A 17233-nucleotide genomic window follows, 5' to 3' on the forward strand; every position below is an offset into this window, starting at 1 on the left:
CTGACTCCTGACCAAAATATAATCAACACTTCCTAATGAAGTATTTTCCAGACAAAGCCCTGGGCACTTTTGAAAAGCAGGAAAGCTTCTGGAAAAGCAATTTTGCAATGAATGTATTTGATCAGTCACTAGAGCAATGATAATAAGCAGCACACATTATGGGAATAACTATCCTGCCCATATGGAATAGGATTATTTTGTTTCAATCTCAATAGAATATATTGAGTTTATATGGTGCTCTCCATGGGCTTCACGGACATTATTTAATTAATTCTAATTACATCCATGTCACATCTCCAGTTAAACTACAGGATGCAGAAAGGAAGGAGCTTTGGCCTCAATCATTTCACCTCCATGGAGGCCATAACAGTATCTGACTCCAGATTGTATTCCTCATCTTAGAGAATATTAAGAGGTGATGCTTAGAGAGTGATATAATTATCAATCACTGGCAATATAATTATCAACCACTGGTATTTATTAAGCACTTACTGTTCTTATACACTGGTATTAAGCACTGGTATTTATTAAGCACTTAGTACAGAGCACTGTACTAAGCACATAAGTACAATACAATACATTTGGTAGGAACTTCCATCATTGCCTGGAATTAAGTAAAGTTGGCCATATTAGATCATATTTCCAAAGAAGTTCAAGAAGTATGTATCATAATAATTACATTTTTTATGCAGTGATATTACATCAGATTCTATATCTTTTTAAAAAATGCTGTAAGAAAACAACTTTAGGACAAGTTCCTGTCAATTCTTTATCTAAGTACCTAGAGTATAGTGTTATGCATTCTCTGGACACTAGATAAATGCTTCTTGATCAACTGACTTTTCCATTTTTTGTTACCCTATTTGTGGAAGAGCTTTAATATTCTCTAGGTTATTATCCTGCTCAAGTTTTTCAATTAAAAGAATCAAAAAAAGGAAACTTCCTGCTTGAGTTGTGAGCACCTTCCAGCTGAAATCAATCCAATTGAGGGCAGTTCCATGCTTCACCATTTTCCCTTTTCTTATTTGCTTACAAGAGCTTTCATTCAACCAACACAGGTCTTGAAGTCACATTTATGTTCTCAAAACAGCAACTGGAAATCATGTTACTTTTTTTTGAAAATCACACACACACACACACACAGTACTCAGCTAATTGGAAAATTCACACACGTGTGCAGGGGGTTAGGGGCAGGGGGACAAGAGAAAAGGGAAGGAGGGAGAGAGATGGAAACTGAGGGAGGTTGTGCTTGACCTATGATGTATGGTGGTTAAAAACTCAGAATAAAATGTGGGAAAAAACAATCTAAAAGGGAGCACTAATGCTATTTTGGGTTGAGGTAGAGAGAAGAAGAAAGAAAATGAATATATGTGGGAGGATACGAAAGATCAAGTGGAAAGAAAAAAAGGCCTATTTTTGGAATCTAAATCCAATTAACTATGCCTTCACCCTCCTCCTCAAAAACAATTTTAAAAAGAAATACTAATATCCTGGTATCCTGAAGAGTGAAAAGTCCAGGGGTACCTCACTTTTAAACAGGAATTAATGTGGCCAGGGAGATTTCAGCTCTTACTGATTTACTGAGACCACTAGAGGAAAAAATCATGCTTACAGCGTAAATGACAGAACCAGAATTAAAATGTATGGCCTAATGGATTTGAAGTACACAAGCAACACCTCCTTGCATGAGAGGGCAGATGAAGACAGGATTACAACTGGTGTGTTGGGTTCTCCAAACTGAAATTTGGCAACTCTGATCAATCTAAATGTGTACTAGGAAAGTTACCCAACTTGAGAAGCATTATTTAAGTAAAACATACCAATGAAGAGTGCTAATTACTGTGATAAGCAAAAGGTATTTTCAAAGTTCACATAACAAAGCTGATCTGACTTGAATTTTCCTTTTAATTTCTTCAATAATAACAATGATAATGGTAATAACAGTATTTGTTACATGCATATCTTGTGCCAAGCACTGTTACAAGATAATGAGATCGGACACAGCCCATGTCCTACATGGGGCTCCCAATCTTAGAAGAGGGGAGAGCAAGTATTTATTGTCCATTTTATGTAGGAGGAAACTGAAGCACAGGGAAGTAAAGTTATTTCCCAAGGTCACACAGCAGGCAAGTGATGGAGCTGAGATTAGAACCCAAGCCTGTTGATTCCCACTCCTTTGTGCTCTTTCCACTAGGCACATTTCCTTTCCAGTTCCCCATACTTCATCCTAATGTAATATGCTGATCTTTCTATATACCACTCCTAGTTTTATATTTTCATTTAATGGCCATTCCCAGCAAACTACTCAAAGAATTTCCCTCCTCTTACAGTCTTCTATATTCAAAGAGATTCAGAGACAAACTGGGCCAACATCATATTATTTATTAAAATGCTATTTAACCTCCTCTCTAATAAGTCAAAAGTAAACTAAATTGCCAAAATGGAATAGTCTTGAAGCAGAAGAAATTACAACCAATTCATTTATCTGTAGCAATGGTGGACATGAATAGAACTGATCACTGAGAACCAGGTAATCCCCAAACCCCACATTTGAACTAATATTCAAATTCCCCTCACCCCTGTCAGCTTTTATCAGAGAAGAAATGGAAAAATTATCCATTTAGCATTTCACTTCAAAGGAAGGGGCATTTCTCTTACCCACATTCAGTTTGGAAGGCTGATAGTTGACACTACAGAAGGAAAGGAGAAGAAAGAAGAGAAGGAAAAATAATCATCTTGAATAATCCACAAACTGAGATATCATTCCTGGAATAATGGAGCATTTGCTGAAGATCACAAATGAGGCTCCTTAAATTTAAAGGAACAATGAAATGCTTACTGATGCATAAAAATGAGATGAGGAATATTTGATGAAAAATGGCTTACAAGTTGCAAGACATTTACAAAAGCTTTGGATATTTATAATAATGATAATTACTATTATTATCATTATGGCATTTATTAAGTGCTTACTATATGCCAAGCACTGCTCTAAGCATTGAGGTAATTACAAGGTAATCAGGTTGCCCCATGTGGGACTCACAGTCTTAATCCCCATTTTACAGATGAGGTAACTGAGGTACAAAGAAGTTAAGTAATAATAATAATAATAATGTTGGTATTTGTTAAGCGCTTACTATGTGCCGAGCACTGTTCTAAGCGCTGGGGTAGACATAGGGGAATCAGGTTGTCCCACGTGGGGCTCACAGTCTTAATCCCCATTTTACAGATGAGGGAACTGAGGCACGGAGAAGTTAAGTGACTTGCCCACAGTCACACAGCCGACAAGTGGCAGAGCTGGGATTCGAACTCATGAGCCCTGACTCCAAAGCCCGTGCTCTTTCCACTGAGCCACGCTGCTTCTCCGTGCCTCAGTGACTTGCCCAAAGTCACACAGCGGACAAGTGGCAGAGGGAGGATTAGAACCCACGTCGACTGACTCACAAGCCTGTACTCTTTCCACTAAAGTACACTGCTTCTCTAATAATGATGGTATTTGGTAAACCCTTACTATGTGCCAAGCATTGTTATAAACACTGGGGGAGATACAAGTAATCAGGTTGTCCCACATGGGGCTCACAGTCTTAATGCCCATTTTATAGATGAGGAAACTGAGGCACAGAGAAGTTAAGTGACTTGCCCAAAGTCACAAGTGGAGGAGCCAGGATTACAACCCACAACCTCTGACTCCCTAGCCCTTTCCACTAAGCCACACTTTATTTTATTCATTTTGATTTGATCCTAAAAGTCTACCAAAATATGAGAAATGCTGATGGTATTCTCATTTCATAAACACTCATTTAATAAAACACAGGAAACATGTAGAAATTAGAAAGGTCTATGACATGGTGGGTAGGTATAGAAAAAGTAAACTCAAGCAATAAGGGATGAGTAATGCTCTTCCTCTCATGCAGCTTTCCCTTGTGTTAAATCTCTATGTTCAAATGTGTTTTCTCTGGTCTTGAATCATGATCTGAGTTATAGCCATATCAGAATCACATTCAATTAGGGTTGGGAGAACACTCTGAGCCAAGATTAGAACCTACTTCAACTTCATGGGTTCAGAATTCTGAAACAAACTTGAACCATTTAGTGTCCGAATTTGTTTACCATTGGCAAAACATGACATTCTGGTTTCGAGAAAGATCTTTTAAAAAGGTTCACAAGGCTTTCTCAACATCAAATAGCTCTTTCAAAACAACATTTTAATGATTTAAGTGTAAACGAATCACAAACATATGGATTACATTTCCTTTAGAATACACATGCGTAATTAAGGGAAAAAGTGCTTGGCAAAACACATTTTGGGTTTTATCAAACCCAACCTTTGAAAAATAGGTTGAGACATTTGATGAATCCAAAACACAGTCAGCTTTGCGCCCATCCCTATCGTCAACATGTGCGCTTTCTTTTTAAACAAACCACACCATTTGACATCCTCAGAGAACCTTTGTACTCCTTCTTGCATTTTAAAGAAGAGCTATATAACAGATAAGTACATTTCCTAGAATCAGTAAAAATAGTTTGGTTTCTCCTTTCCTACACGAGCTGCTTTGTATTTTAATTGGATCAATCCACCTCCAAGAACAGCTAAACCATTCAGTTTGTTCTCAGAGCCTGACTGTCCACCCTGCTGAAACATGTTTGTGGCTAAGTATTCCAGATTTAAATATGAAAAGCAGCAAAGATGAGACACACTCTCTTTGCTGAATTCCCCTTATATTCCCATGATAGAAAGTTAGAAACAAGTGAGATTAATGCTAAATTTATTTTTGAGTGCTCAAGTGCTGGTGGAATATTCTTCCATTTACTCTTTACACCACCATCTCTGAACTTAATGTCAGAAACCTGGATTCAGTCTGGACCCTGCAGAACAAATATATATATTTGTCTTTCAAATGTGAAGAAGACACCAAGGATGAGTCGGGTGTGTGGCTAAAATGAGCTTACAGTCTTCTAGACTGTAAGCTTATTGTGGGCAGGTAATGGGTTTGTTGTGTTGTACTCTCCCAAGCATTTAGTACAGTGCTCTGCACACAGTAAGCGTTCAATAAATGATTGAATGAAAAGGCCAATGTGAGAGCCACAGTCCCCACCCCATTGTATATGTCTATAATTCTCTTTATTTTGATGCTATTGATGCCTGTCTACTTGTTTTGTTGTCTGTCTCCCCCTTCTAGACTATGAGCCCGTTGTTGGGTAGGGATTGTCTTTATCTGTTCCCGAATTGTACTTTCCAAGTACAGGGCTCTGCACACAGTAAGCACTCAAATACAACTGAATGAACAAAAAGTTGTCCTTTATTGTGGGGTTGTATTTAATGTTTGCAGGGCCTAACACAGCTTTCTCTTTTACTTTGTCTACTGATGAGCTGGGTTTGGGTGAGACTGGCTCATTTAGAGGTACCTTTTCTAGACCCTTTTCCTATTTGGGGTGAGCAGTGCACTACTAAACAGGGCTGCGCAACCATACAGGGTGCTCCTGAGTGGCAATGGTGCCTTGTCAGTGCCATATCCTTGGTGTTTAGACTGCCTATTCACATAGGACTTTTTGAAGTCTAGGTAAAGAGGCATCCCACCACCAGTAGGGTTTGCATATGAATTGCTTTTATTAGTGGAGATGGTTAGCACTGAGCCACCCACATGCTCTTGCCCAGTCCCCCGAAGTCAACAGGACACCTGTCTAGATGGTTGGTCAGGGTATGGGTGGAGATGTGAGCACAGAACAAGATAAATACCTCTGTGTGCCCTCCCAGTAACAGACCCTGCTGTGCCTTTATCCAGTTTGTACACCGTTGTCAAGATGCTCATATCCATTCTACCAATCACTGGGGTCTGTGGTTATTGATAAATATATCACAGGAACAGCAATAGTCTATGGGGTTTGGCATTAAGAAGGCTGAGGTGCCTGCCATGTGCTGAAAAGCTTCCCACCTCATGCAGTACTAGAATACTGATTCCAAGTTCCTTTTACTATTTAGCCATGAAAAATACTGATTGCAGCTTTACTTAAAGGGATAAATAAAACCTCTGGACACCAAAAACTCAAGTTTATATTCCACAAAAAGTCAGCCTTAATTAAAATTGAAAGCATTCATTCAATCACATTTATTAAGCACTGTGTGCAGAGCACTGTACTAAATGCTTGGGGAAGGGCAAAACAATAATTAACAATGACAATCCCTGCCCACAATAAGCTCATGAGCACAGCTCAGGGAGTGTTTTGTGTCTTTTGGACCAAAATTTAATTCCTCTGACTCAACAAATATTGAAATTCTCTGCTTATTAGTGAAGGACTCAAACTCCCAAGGTGGCTTTAAACTTTGGGACTTTGCTTCTTTAACCTGAGAATTCCTTGGACAAAGAGAAAATAAAATACCTCTTTATTGGAGACCCAATTTATTGATTAAATCTGTTTTTTTCTTGACCCATCGCTGGTAATATAAAAATTGGTCTTAAATTACTGATGCAATAAATCTATAAACAAATACATGTCTAGGTGCTTAAATATCTAGGCCTCTTAAAGGAAGCCACTACATACAAGCATATCCATACATGTCCAAGGGCTACTGCATCTTTCCAATCCATAATTAGAAAGCCATTAAAGATGAATGCTTCTAAAAACAGAACACTTTTTAAGAAACAATTGTTATTTTCATATAGAATCATAGCTAATTTTCCCAAGTTACCAATTGGGTAGCACCACAACCAATCAGTAACAGGTATGTGTGCAGCCAGAGGTTTACACATCAATCAATGGTAATTTTTGAGTGCTTACTATGTGCAGAGCACTACACCAAGAGCTTGGAAGAGAACAATACAACAGAGTTGTTCCTCCAAAATACAGTGTCAAGAGACTTGAAATATTTTGTATGCCCCCTCTCTCCCGTTTGATGAGGTAGGAAGTGACTCAAAAGATTAATTTATAGGTAAGATTTCTTCTTTGCAATGAAAATACTGTAATCTGAAGCAGAGCAAAACCAATCAAATATTTTCTTGGTGATACAACCTATTTCCTGATTCCTGAGCCTGAGGGGCTAGTGGGGACTCTGCATGGTTTCTAAGCACCTCCCTCTTCTTCCAACCCTCAAATCAGACTCAACCTTGTCACCAAATGATCTAGCGAGTCACTCAGCAGAGCCTGGTGCTCAACTCTACCTCAGGAGAGAGGTGTTTTAATGATGCTGTGATATCATGAGGTCTCAGGACCAGCTTGAGGAACTGTCAAAGTGGAAGGTCAGCCAGGGCTGCCCATTTGAAATGGCTGCCAATTCCCAGCCCCACCTCTGAAGATACCAATTTATTCAAGTTGCAGAGGAGTGTGCAGTGGGGGAGGGGCTTAGAAGGACAGAGCTACTTGCTGCTGCAGGAATTTCAGTGTGTAGTTGCCTCTCCACCGGATTGAGCCTAGGTGAGTATCGAACTTTGGAACTAAAGTGTTCTGGGCTTTGGGAGGAGGTGGTTGATGGAGCAGAACTTCTGCAGCAGTTAGGAACTCCATGATAAAACAAGAACTGAGACCTCAAGCTGTCATATTTCTCAAGACTCCAAAATGCTAGCTCTGGTCTTGGGAGGGCTGTCTGTTGGAGCACTGTCCCTCTCACTCACTCTCTCTCATTCCAAAGAGGCTCTGGTGCAGGTTCTATGACACGACTGTATCCAGAGATTGCTTTGGTCTGGATCCAAGTTCTGCGCATAAGACAGCAGCGTTTTGGCGCTGGGAAAGGCTTTGAGCAATGGTGAAAAACAACTGGACTTGTTTGGGGTGCAGAGCTGGTTAGGTGGGGTTACTTTGGGGTTAGGGGAAGCTCCACTCAGGCCTCAGTTGTGATACTATACAGTATTCAATTTTGTAATAATGACCTGAAGGAGTAAGACCAGCAGCTTAAATGCCCATTTTGCCAGGAGACTCTTCTGGGGATGATGCTTGGCAGGCTGGGAGGTAGGCCCAGAATTTCAAAACCCAAGGCTGTCATGGGAGCAGGGAGGCCCTTAGGTCCAGCCTCAAGAGCCTCTCTCGGGAAGAGGCATGTCAGAGGGGACCCAGAACAATCTGGGCCTGGTTTCCAGGAAGGGACCCCTACATGGGGTTGGGGAAGTGATGGGGTATCACCCTAACTTCTGAAACGTTTGGGCAGTCCCAAAGTGTAGAATGTCATATTGGGCATCCAGAGCCTATTCGAGTGCTGAGGCAAATATGAACCACACCTTCCTGTAGCACTCCAAGAACCAAAGGTCATATTTATTGAGCACTTAGTGCAGAGCACTGTACTAAGCTCCCATTTCACAGACAAGGAAGCTGGAAAGTTAAAGAGCTTGACCAACGTTGTCCAAGGCCAGGTGTAGACAAGCTATTATTTTTACCCTTTTTATTCAGCTTTTAATATCTGCTTTTTGTCACTTATCCTGTATCATGGGATGACAATTATGGCCAGGGAAGGAATACAAGGAGGGTGAAATGAAAGGAACAAAGGAAGCAAAACTACCAAAGTAGAGAGGATTGAAAGTACAAGGAATCGAAGGAAAATCCAGTGACACTTGTATTCTTCAAAGATCCACTGGAAAACCTGAACTGAGGGCTCTATTCAGAATAATATTGTCTTTTGGTGACTTGGATTCCAAGAGCACTGGCAAAAAGACTCGTGAACCACATTGCCATTTTCTCTAAATATGCCTTTGGGGACATGACACCAGGTCTGAACAGAGGAAGCTGGGCTGGATAAACCCAAATGACTGGATAAGCAAAATGGCCTGTCATTATGATGTCATAGAAAGTTCAGCTTTCCATGATTCAGTCTGTCAGTTGTTTGTGGTGACTAGGGAAGGAAGAAGAGAGCCTTCCTGATATTCTCAATTAGAGATGCTTCCTAGACAACAAGTGGTTTTAATTTACTCTGTAAGCAAGAAGGACTTTGAATTCCCTGTTGAGAAGTCAGGATTATTCTTCGTTGACTAGTAATATATTTCTTGACGCAAGTGTCCAACTTGTGTACAGAGCTTTGACCAATTTAGTTCTTTGTGGTTTAATTCCTCTCAGATGTGACTGGGCACTGGGTTTGTCTTTTTTTCTTGACTTGCGTGCAAAGAGGGATTGCACTAGCTGCAAATCATGTTTCTGGGCACTAGGCCATGCCAGAATGGCCCCAACCAATCAGTATGCCCCAGTGGTGTTTGAGGAGTGATAGTTTTAATGGCAGCCAAGATGTGTCCAAATCCAATGAGATTTAAGACCAAACGTTCAGCAGTTACCCTACTAATTCCTAAAGGATCCTTGCATGTTCTAGCGCCCAAAAAATATCATTTTCTGCTTAATATCTACAGCAATGTTTGAATGCATTTCAGCAGGAAGTCCCCAGCTATGTGAGCAGTACAATCTGGTTCATTCGGTCAGTTAGCAGATGCTGGGGTCTTCATGGCAAAAACCAGACAAACTTAGCAAAACGTTTCTGCTAAAAGGTCTACTATCAGCAAAGGGAAATTTAATAACAATAATAATATAAATTATGGTATTTGTTAAGCACTTACTGTGTGCCAATCCCTATTAAGTGCTAGAGTAGATACAGGATAATCAGGACCCACACGGGGAGCACCGTCTAAGTAGGAGGGAGAACAGGTATTGAATCCCCATTTTGCAGATGAGGGAATTGAGGCACAAAGAAGTTGAGTGATTGCCCAAGGCCACAGAGCAAGTAAGTGCCAGAGCCAGAATTAAAACCCGGGTCCTCTGACTCCTAAGCCCATGCTCTTTCCATTAGGCAATGCTGCTTCCAGCCAAAACATCCTAGTGGTGTGTAAGTCACCCATTTGTTAGTCTGTATTAAGTGTCTCTTCAGCCTGCCAAGTGAGTTAGAAGAGGTAATAACATCAGCTGGTATTGAGTGCATTCAGAGTGCAATGCACAGTACTAAGCATTTGGGAAACAGAACATCGTCAGTGGTAGAGGAGTGAACCACACCTAGCCAACAGAACAGTCAATGTTCCACAAGTAATGGGTAAAATCACAGACCAAACATTGCTTAGAGGCATGGACAGAACTTCCAGAGAACCAGAGGAATAACACTAGGACTTTATGCAGGCCCCAAATTCTCCAGGGCAGAAGTGTACTTAGGGATACATAATAATAATAATAATAATGGCATTTGTTAAGTGCTTACTATGTGCCAAGCACTTTTCTAAGCACTGGGGTAGATACAAGGTAATCAAGTTGTCCCATGTGGGGCTCACAGTCTTAATCCCCATTTTACAGATGAGGTAACTGAGGCAAATAAAAGTTAAGTGGCTTGCCCAAGGTCACACAGCAGACAAGTGATGGAGCTGGGATTAGAACCCATGTCCTCTGACTCCTAAGCCTGTGCTCTTTCCACTATGCCACACTGCTTCCACAGGAAGAGGTGTCAAATAAAACAATAAACTTGCTTTGTGTAGAGTGAAAGGAGGCAGCTTTGACTAATGAGGCCACTTGTAGTATTTTTCAGACAAGTCTATCACCAACCAGCACTTCTTACCAAGGGTTAAAGCTTTAACCATCCTCCGAGCAAGAATCAGTCCACAAGATACACTTGAGCCTAGTTGTCCAAGAAACCAAATACATGCATCAATTTTCATTGTTGAGGGCAAAATTCCCAGCATGGGAATGTCAAAGTAGATGTCGAAGCTACATGTGCGTGTTTAAGGAACATGTCATCAATAATACAGATCTGAGGTGGATGAACTTTCAAAGATAAAAATATGTTTCTGCAGCTGCATAAGGTGATTGTTCTGGGCTGGTTTGAATTAGGCAGAGCGGAGACAGGCATTTTCATGAAGTCCCCCGCATGTCTCTCTGGGCAGCCACTCTTCTCCTGCCTGGCCAAAGCAGGCTTCTGCAGATGGGCTGCCTTACTCTATTACCCTGCAGTTTGTTGGGGACAGAAACAGTCTGTGCATGGCAGACAGAAAGAATATATAATGGGAACAAGATCATTAAGTTGGAGGTTTACATCGGAATGTGAAATTTCCACACCTCTAGTATCCATCCAGTTACCTTCCACACAAATACAGACTGAATGTGCCGATATTTGGTATTGGCCTTTGACATTTTACTTGGCGATGCTCCTTGCAATAGTTCATGGGTCTTCTAAAAATGGAGACTAAACTTTTTTTATGAACACTGGAAGAGCAAAACTTTGGAAGCGATTCAAGAAGTGGTACAATTATACAAACACTGTGTAAGCACTTTCAAAAATCCATTAAAATTCTAAAAATTTCCTTAACAGCTCATGCAAACTATTCACAACTGCAATTTTTAAATCTCTCTTAAATTAGTCTGGGCCTTAAAATGTCACCTGTGGTATTTTGTTAATTTTCAATTTAAGGACTTGTTCATTCTCTGAGATCATTTCTTCTTTAGCCTCCTCCAAATTTAAAAGGAATACAGCATATTTTTGCTCACTGCATTTACTGGATTGCCTTATTTTCCACAGAGAAGGCTTGCAACTGCTGGTTGAGGGCATATCACTACCTCCCTATTATCTTAAAAAAAACCCAGAAATTTCTTTTTGCAATGAAAGTCACTCAAAATACACTCCCAAAATTACACAACATTCATCGTTAGTCAGCCCAGTTGGATGTTTTCCATCAGTAAAGGGGCCTGATGGAGCAGGATTTCTTTGTCAAGGTTCACTCGATGCCTCACTAAACTTTGTCGGCTCCTCCTGAAGAGGAAACCGAAACCTAAAGGTTAAAGTGAATAGTACCATCCATCTTATTTTGAAGCTTTAAGAATTTGTGGCAAACCCAGCAATTCCCCGTGGCTTAAAAGGGCAGCTAGGTGGCATGTGCAGAGTGTCAATGCTATTGATAATTCTACAAAAGGCAAATGTGCTACAGATATCTACCTAAGCAGAGAGTTTGATTCTAACAATAATGGTGTGGAGAACTATCTTATAAACATGGATTTATTATCTTTTTAGAACTCCAGTCTTAAAACAAAACATGCTATGATTCCTTCCAGCTTGAAATAACCTAAGGACCAAATGGAAAAGTAGGCTTACCTTTGTTGTACATGTTGGTTGGTACTTGAACATCACTCAGACTGACATTCACAGGCAAATTATTAAAATGGTCATTTGGCACTAAAATAAACTCCTTTCCCAGTTCCAGAAAGTTTCCTTCTTCATCTCGTTCATTTATAAGGACTGCATTAAAATATTCATACTGAAAGAGAAAATCAAATTGGGTCATTTGTTATTTTTATCTTACCATTTTTGTTAACTTATTTCCTATTTTCCACACTGTATTACCATTTTCACATTTCTGTTTAAAAGTCTTCTCTTTCAATGGAAAGAGAGAAAATAAGGATACACATTGCATATGATCCAAACTCAATATTCACTTTAGAAATACCTTTAAATTTCTATGTGCTCAATCAGTCCAAGGTGTAATTTTTTTTAATATTCAAAACCTTGTTTGTATAAAAATGTTACTTACACATCACAAACAAAACTGCCAGTTCTGTAAAGTAGCAAGTTTGGTCCAATGCTATTTCCTGATTCAACTATGTACGAGTAATTCAGGCAATCCTGTCACTCCTCTCATTTTGGAGAAAATTCTTTGCTCTTATATTTACTTGCCTAAAACTCCTAGATAAATAGGTACTGAAAAAAAAGTGTGAAACATCTTTTTTCATAATGTTAATGTTGAAATTAGGACTTGAGTGGAAGATCAGAGGTTTAACTTCATTAGCAAGGGTTAGCTGCAGCCCAGGATGAGAGCTTCTTAGGTTTTGTTCTTCATCATACATGTCCTCAACCTAAAATTTAGTTTGACTGCTATCCACTGTTGGATTACCCTGGGAGGGAGGCATCTGCCAGTAACGATGTCGTGCTAGTTGCTACCGAGGCCCACAGGGCTAGTGACTTGAGGAATCCCAAACTGTGGGGAGCAGTGGAGAGCAGTGCTATTACTGCCCCTTACTTAGTGCATCTCTTATTCATTCAGTCATATTTATTGAGTGCTTACTGTGTGCAGACCACTGTACAAAGTGCTTGGCAGAGTACAATATAACAATAAACTGACACATTCCCTGCCCACAATGAGCTTACAGTCCCTTACATCTTATAGTCCCTTATTCATTCATTCAATAGTATTTATTGAGCGCTTACTATGTGCAGAGCACTGTACTAAATGCTTGGAATGTACAATTCGGCAACAGATAGAGACAATCCCTGCCCAATGACAGGCTTACAGTCTAATCGGGGGAGACAGACAAAAACGAGAGCAATAAATAGAATCAAGGGGATGTACATCTCATTAAAACAGTAGCAATAAAAAGAATCAAGGCAATAAATAGAATCAAGGGGATGTACATCTCATTAACAAAATAAATAAGGTAATAAAAATATATACAAATGAGCAGATGAGCACAGTGCTGAGGGGAGGGGAAGGGAGAGGGGGAGGAGCAGAGGGAAAGGGGGGGAAAAGGGGGCTTAGCTGAGGGGAGGTGAAGGGGGGAGGAGCAGAGGGAGCAGAGGGAAAAGGGGAAGCTCAGTCTGGGAAGGCCTCTTGGAGGAGGTGAGCTTTCAGTAGGGCTTTGAAGAGGGGAAGAGAATTAGTTTGGCGGAGGTGAGGAGGGAGGGCATTCCAGGACAGCGGGAGGACATGGGCCAGGGGTCGATGGCGGGATAGGCGAGAATGGGGGATGGTGAGGAGGTGGGAGGCAGAGGAGCGGAGCCTATGGGGTGTGCAGTAGTAAGAGAGAAGGGAGGAGAGGTAGGAGGGGGCAAGGGGATGGAGAGCCTTGAAGCCTAGAGTAAGAAGTTTTTGTTTTGTGCGGACGTTGATAGGCAACCACTGGAGGTTTTTAAGAAGGGGAGTGACATGCCTACAGCGTTTCTGCAGAAAGATGAGCCGGGCAGTGGAATGAAGAATAGACTGAAGCGGGGAGAGACAGGAGAAAGGGAGATCAGAGAGAAGACTGACACAATAATCCAGCCAGGATATTATGAGAGCCTTTACCAGTAAGATAGCCGTTTGGGTGGAGAGGAAAGGGCGGATCTTGGTGATATTATAAAGGTGAGACCGGCAGGTCTTGGTGACGGATTGGATGTGTGGGGTGAATGAGAGAGCTGAATCAAAGATTACACCAAGGTTGTGGGCTTGAAAGACGGGAAGGATGGTGGTACCATCCACAGTGATAGGGAAGTCAGGAAGAGGTCAGGGCTTGGGAGAGAAGAAAAGGAGCTCAGTTTTGGATATGTTGAGTTTTAGGTGGTGGGCAGACATCCAGGTAGAGATGTCTTGGAGGCAGGAAGAGATACGAGCCTGAAGGGAGGGGGAGAGGACAGGGCAGAGATGTAGATTTGTGTGTCATCTGCATAGAGATGATAGTTGAAGCCGTGAGAGTGAATGAGTTCACCAAGGGAGTGAGTGTAGATGGAGAACAGAAGAGGGCCAAGAACTGACCCTTAAGGAACCCCTACAGTTAGAGGATGGGAGGGGGAGGAGGAGCCTGCGAAGGAGACCGAGAATGAACGGCCAGAAAGATAAGAGGAGAACCAGGAGATGACAGAGTCTGTGAAGCCAAGGTGAGACAAGGTGTGGAGGAGAAGGGGATGGTCTACAGTGTCAAAGGCAGCTAAGAGGTCAAGGAAGATTAGGATAGAGTAGGAGCCATTGGATTTGTCAAGAAGGAAGTCATGGGTGACCTTAGAGAGAGCAGTCTCGGTAGAGTGGAGGGGACGGAAGCCAGACGGGAGGGGGGCCAGGAGGGAATTGGAGTTAAGGAATTCTAGGCAGCAAGTGTAGACGACTCGTTCTAGGAGCTTGGAAAGGAAGGGTAGGAGGGAGATAGGGCTATAACTGGAAGGGGAAGTGGGGTCGAGGGAGGGCTTTTTTAGGATGGGGGAGACATGGGCATGTTTGAAGGCAGAGGGGAAGAAGCCATTGGAGAGTGAGCAGTTAAAGATAGAAGTTAAGGAGGGGAGGAGGGAAGGGGCGATGGTTTTTATAAGGTGAACAGGAATGGGGTCCGAAGCACAGGTGGAGGGGTGGCACTTGCGAGGAGGGAGGAGATCTCCTCTGAGGATACTGCAGGGAAAGATGAGAAAGTAGGGGAGAGGGTTGGGGGGGGAGGCAGAGGGGGAGGGGTGACTTTGGGAGTGTTTGGTCTGGAGGAGACATTCATAGTAGTGACTGAACATTAGGGTTTTTCAGTTTTGTTCTGGGCTATCAAACAGACAATATCATCATTAACAAGTTGCATAGTAAACATTACTCTCACACTGAAAAAGGAATTGGCCTAACCATCCCCCAGGGGTCTGAAAGAGTTCATTCAAGGAGCTTTAGACAACTATTTCATATGCAACTCACCCCTTGAAATTGCTCTTGCACTCAACCACAAACTAATTTAGTGTGGCTATTCCCCAGCCTAGACGTGGAAGTAGGTAGGAGAAAAAAGGTGCAGGATTTAAGCAGGGAAAGAAAAAAAAAATGAGGGCCGATGGAGGGAAAGGAGGGGGAAATGGAGAAAAGAGACTACTACTTTGGCTGAAAGGAGGTATGAGTGGGAGAAAACTAAAGCATGGATTAGTAGGTGGGAAGAGAAGATAGGAACTGGGGAAGAAACTGGGTGCCCTTTGATGCAACTAGATGTTTACTAGTAAATTAGTCAATAGTATTTATTCAACACGTGTGTAAAGCACTGCACTAAGCATTTGGGAGAGTACCATATAAAGAGTTGAGTAGACACATTCTTTTCCCAGAAGCTCCTTACAATCTAGAAGGTCTAGTGACACACTCTGCGCCTGGTGATGAGTTTTGTGTAAGCCACAGGACCAAAAATTTAAATTCATGTGATCATTATCTATCCTTCTTGGTTATCATTAATTCAATAGTTCCTAAAACGTACTGTCATTCTTCAATCCCCACAAGTGATCAGTATTTTTGTACTGTCCCTATTTGGAAGACATCTCCCAGAGCCCTGGAAGTATTCCAACTCCTCTAGCTAAGACATACTTGTTTCATACTCATCACGCAGTGCCTTGTTTTACAAAATATTTTATGCAACAGGGCAGATTAAAATAAATTTCAGTACAATTATTAATTTCAGCAAAAATAGGTTTTCATTGGGAAGGCCCACAAAAATCATTTGTAGAACTATAACTTTCCCATTATTTATGGACTTCCACAGAAGAGAATTTAAAAAAAAATCAACCAGAGCACTCTGGATTACAGAATTCACCTTGGTAACCCAAGTACATCCAGATGATCAACAAACTGCATTAATTTTTAAATCTTTCTTATATACCCACTTTCGACAATAATTAGAAAACGTGCAAAGAAAAAAGTACAACGGTACAAATTCAAATGCATAGATGGCTTTGAAAAATATTGTTCCAAGTTTTTCAACCAGTCATATAAAATAAAAAATAAGGATTGTTAATATAAAGACACATTTTTGTAGAATTTCATTTGTTGATGAGTCATCAATTCTTAAAATCCATATTAGCCATTTTAAAAAATATCAAATTGGAAATGTGCTAAAGTTGCCTCTGCATTTATTATTCAGTTTTGGAAAGGGTATTTGTTCAGCCCAATCCTCTCTGCTCTTTTCCCTTTTTTCCACCCAAAACATTTTTTTCCGGTTCCAACACTCTTTACTATTATTGTCAACCATTGATATTTATTGAGCACTTACTGCACACAGAGTACTGTACTAAGAGGTTTGAAGAGTGCAACAGTGTTGGGGGATACAGTCTTTGCCCACAAGGAGCTTACTTTCTAGAAGGGGAGACAGGTGTTTAAATAAATTATAGGTAGGGGAAATGGGTATAGGATATGTACATAAGTGCTGTGGAGCTGAGGGTGGGGTGAATATCAAGTGCTCAAAGGGTACAGATCCAAGTGCATAGGTGAAGCAGAAAGGAGAGTGAAGAGGGCTAATAAAGGCTTAGTTGGGAAAGGCCTCTTGGAGGATATCAATTTTGTTTAATGAGATGTACATCACCCTGATTCTATTTATTTGCTGTTTTAATGTGATGTTCTTCTCCTTGACTCTATTTATTGCCATTGTTCTTGTCTGTCTGTCTCCCCCGATTAGGCTGTAAGCCCGTCAAAGGGCAGGGACTGTCTCTATCTGTTGCCGATTTGTACATTCCAAGTGCTTAGTACAGTGCTCTGCACATAGTAAGCGCTCAATAAATACGAATGAATGAATGAATGAATGAATGAATGGATATGTGATTTTAGGAGGGCTT

The 17233-nt window shown here is 41.1% G+C and overlaps 1 protein-coding gene across 2 annotated transcripts in view; it reads right to left on the reverse strand.

Moving 5' to 3' along the window:
- CACNA2D3 (calcium voltage-gated channel auxiliary subunit alpha2delta 3) overlaps window positions 1-17233 on the reverse strand; it is a 1019762-nt gene that overhangs the window by 583750 nt on the left and 418779 nt on the right. For both annotated transcript variants that reach the window (XM_029052259.2, XM_029052258.2), the window contains exon 5: window positions 12032-12194. In XM_029052259.2, coding sequence (XP_028908092.1) covers window positions 12032-12194 — 163 coding nt within the window. The remainder of the gene's footprint in view (window positions 1-12031; window positions 12195-17233) is intronic.

This window comes from Ornithorhynchus anatinus, chromosome X1 (genome assembly GCF_004115215.2).
Source record: "Ornithorhynchus anatinus isolate Pmale09 chromosome X1, mOrnAna1.pri.v4, whole genome shotgun sequence".
Taxonomy (NCBI): domain Eukaryota; kingdom Metazoa; phylum Chordata; class Mammalia; order Monotremata; family Ornithorhynchidae; genus Ornithorhynchus; species Ornithorhynchus anatinus.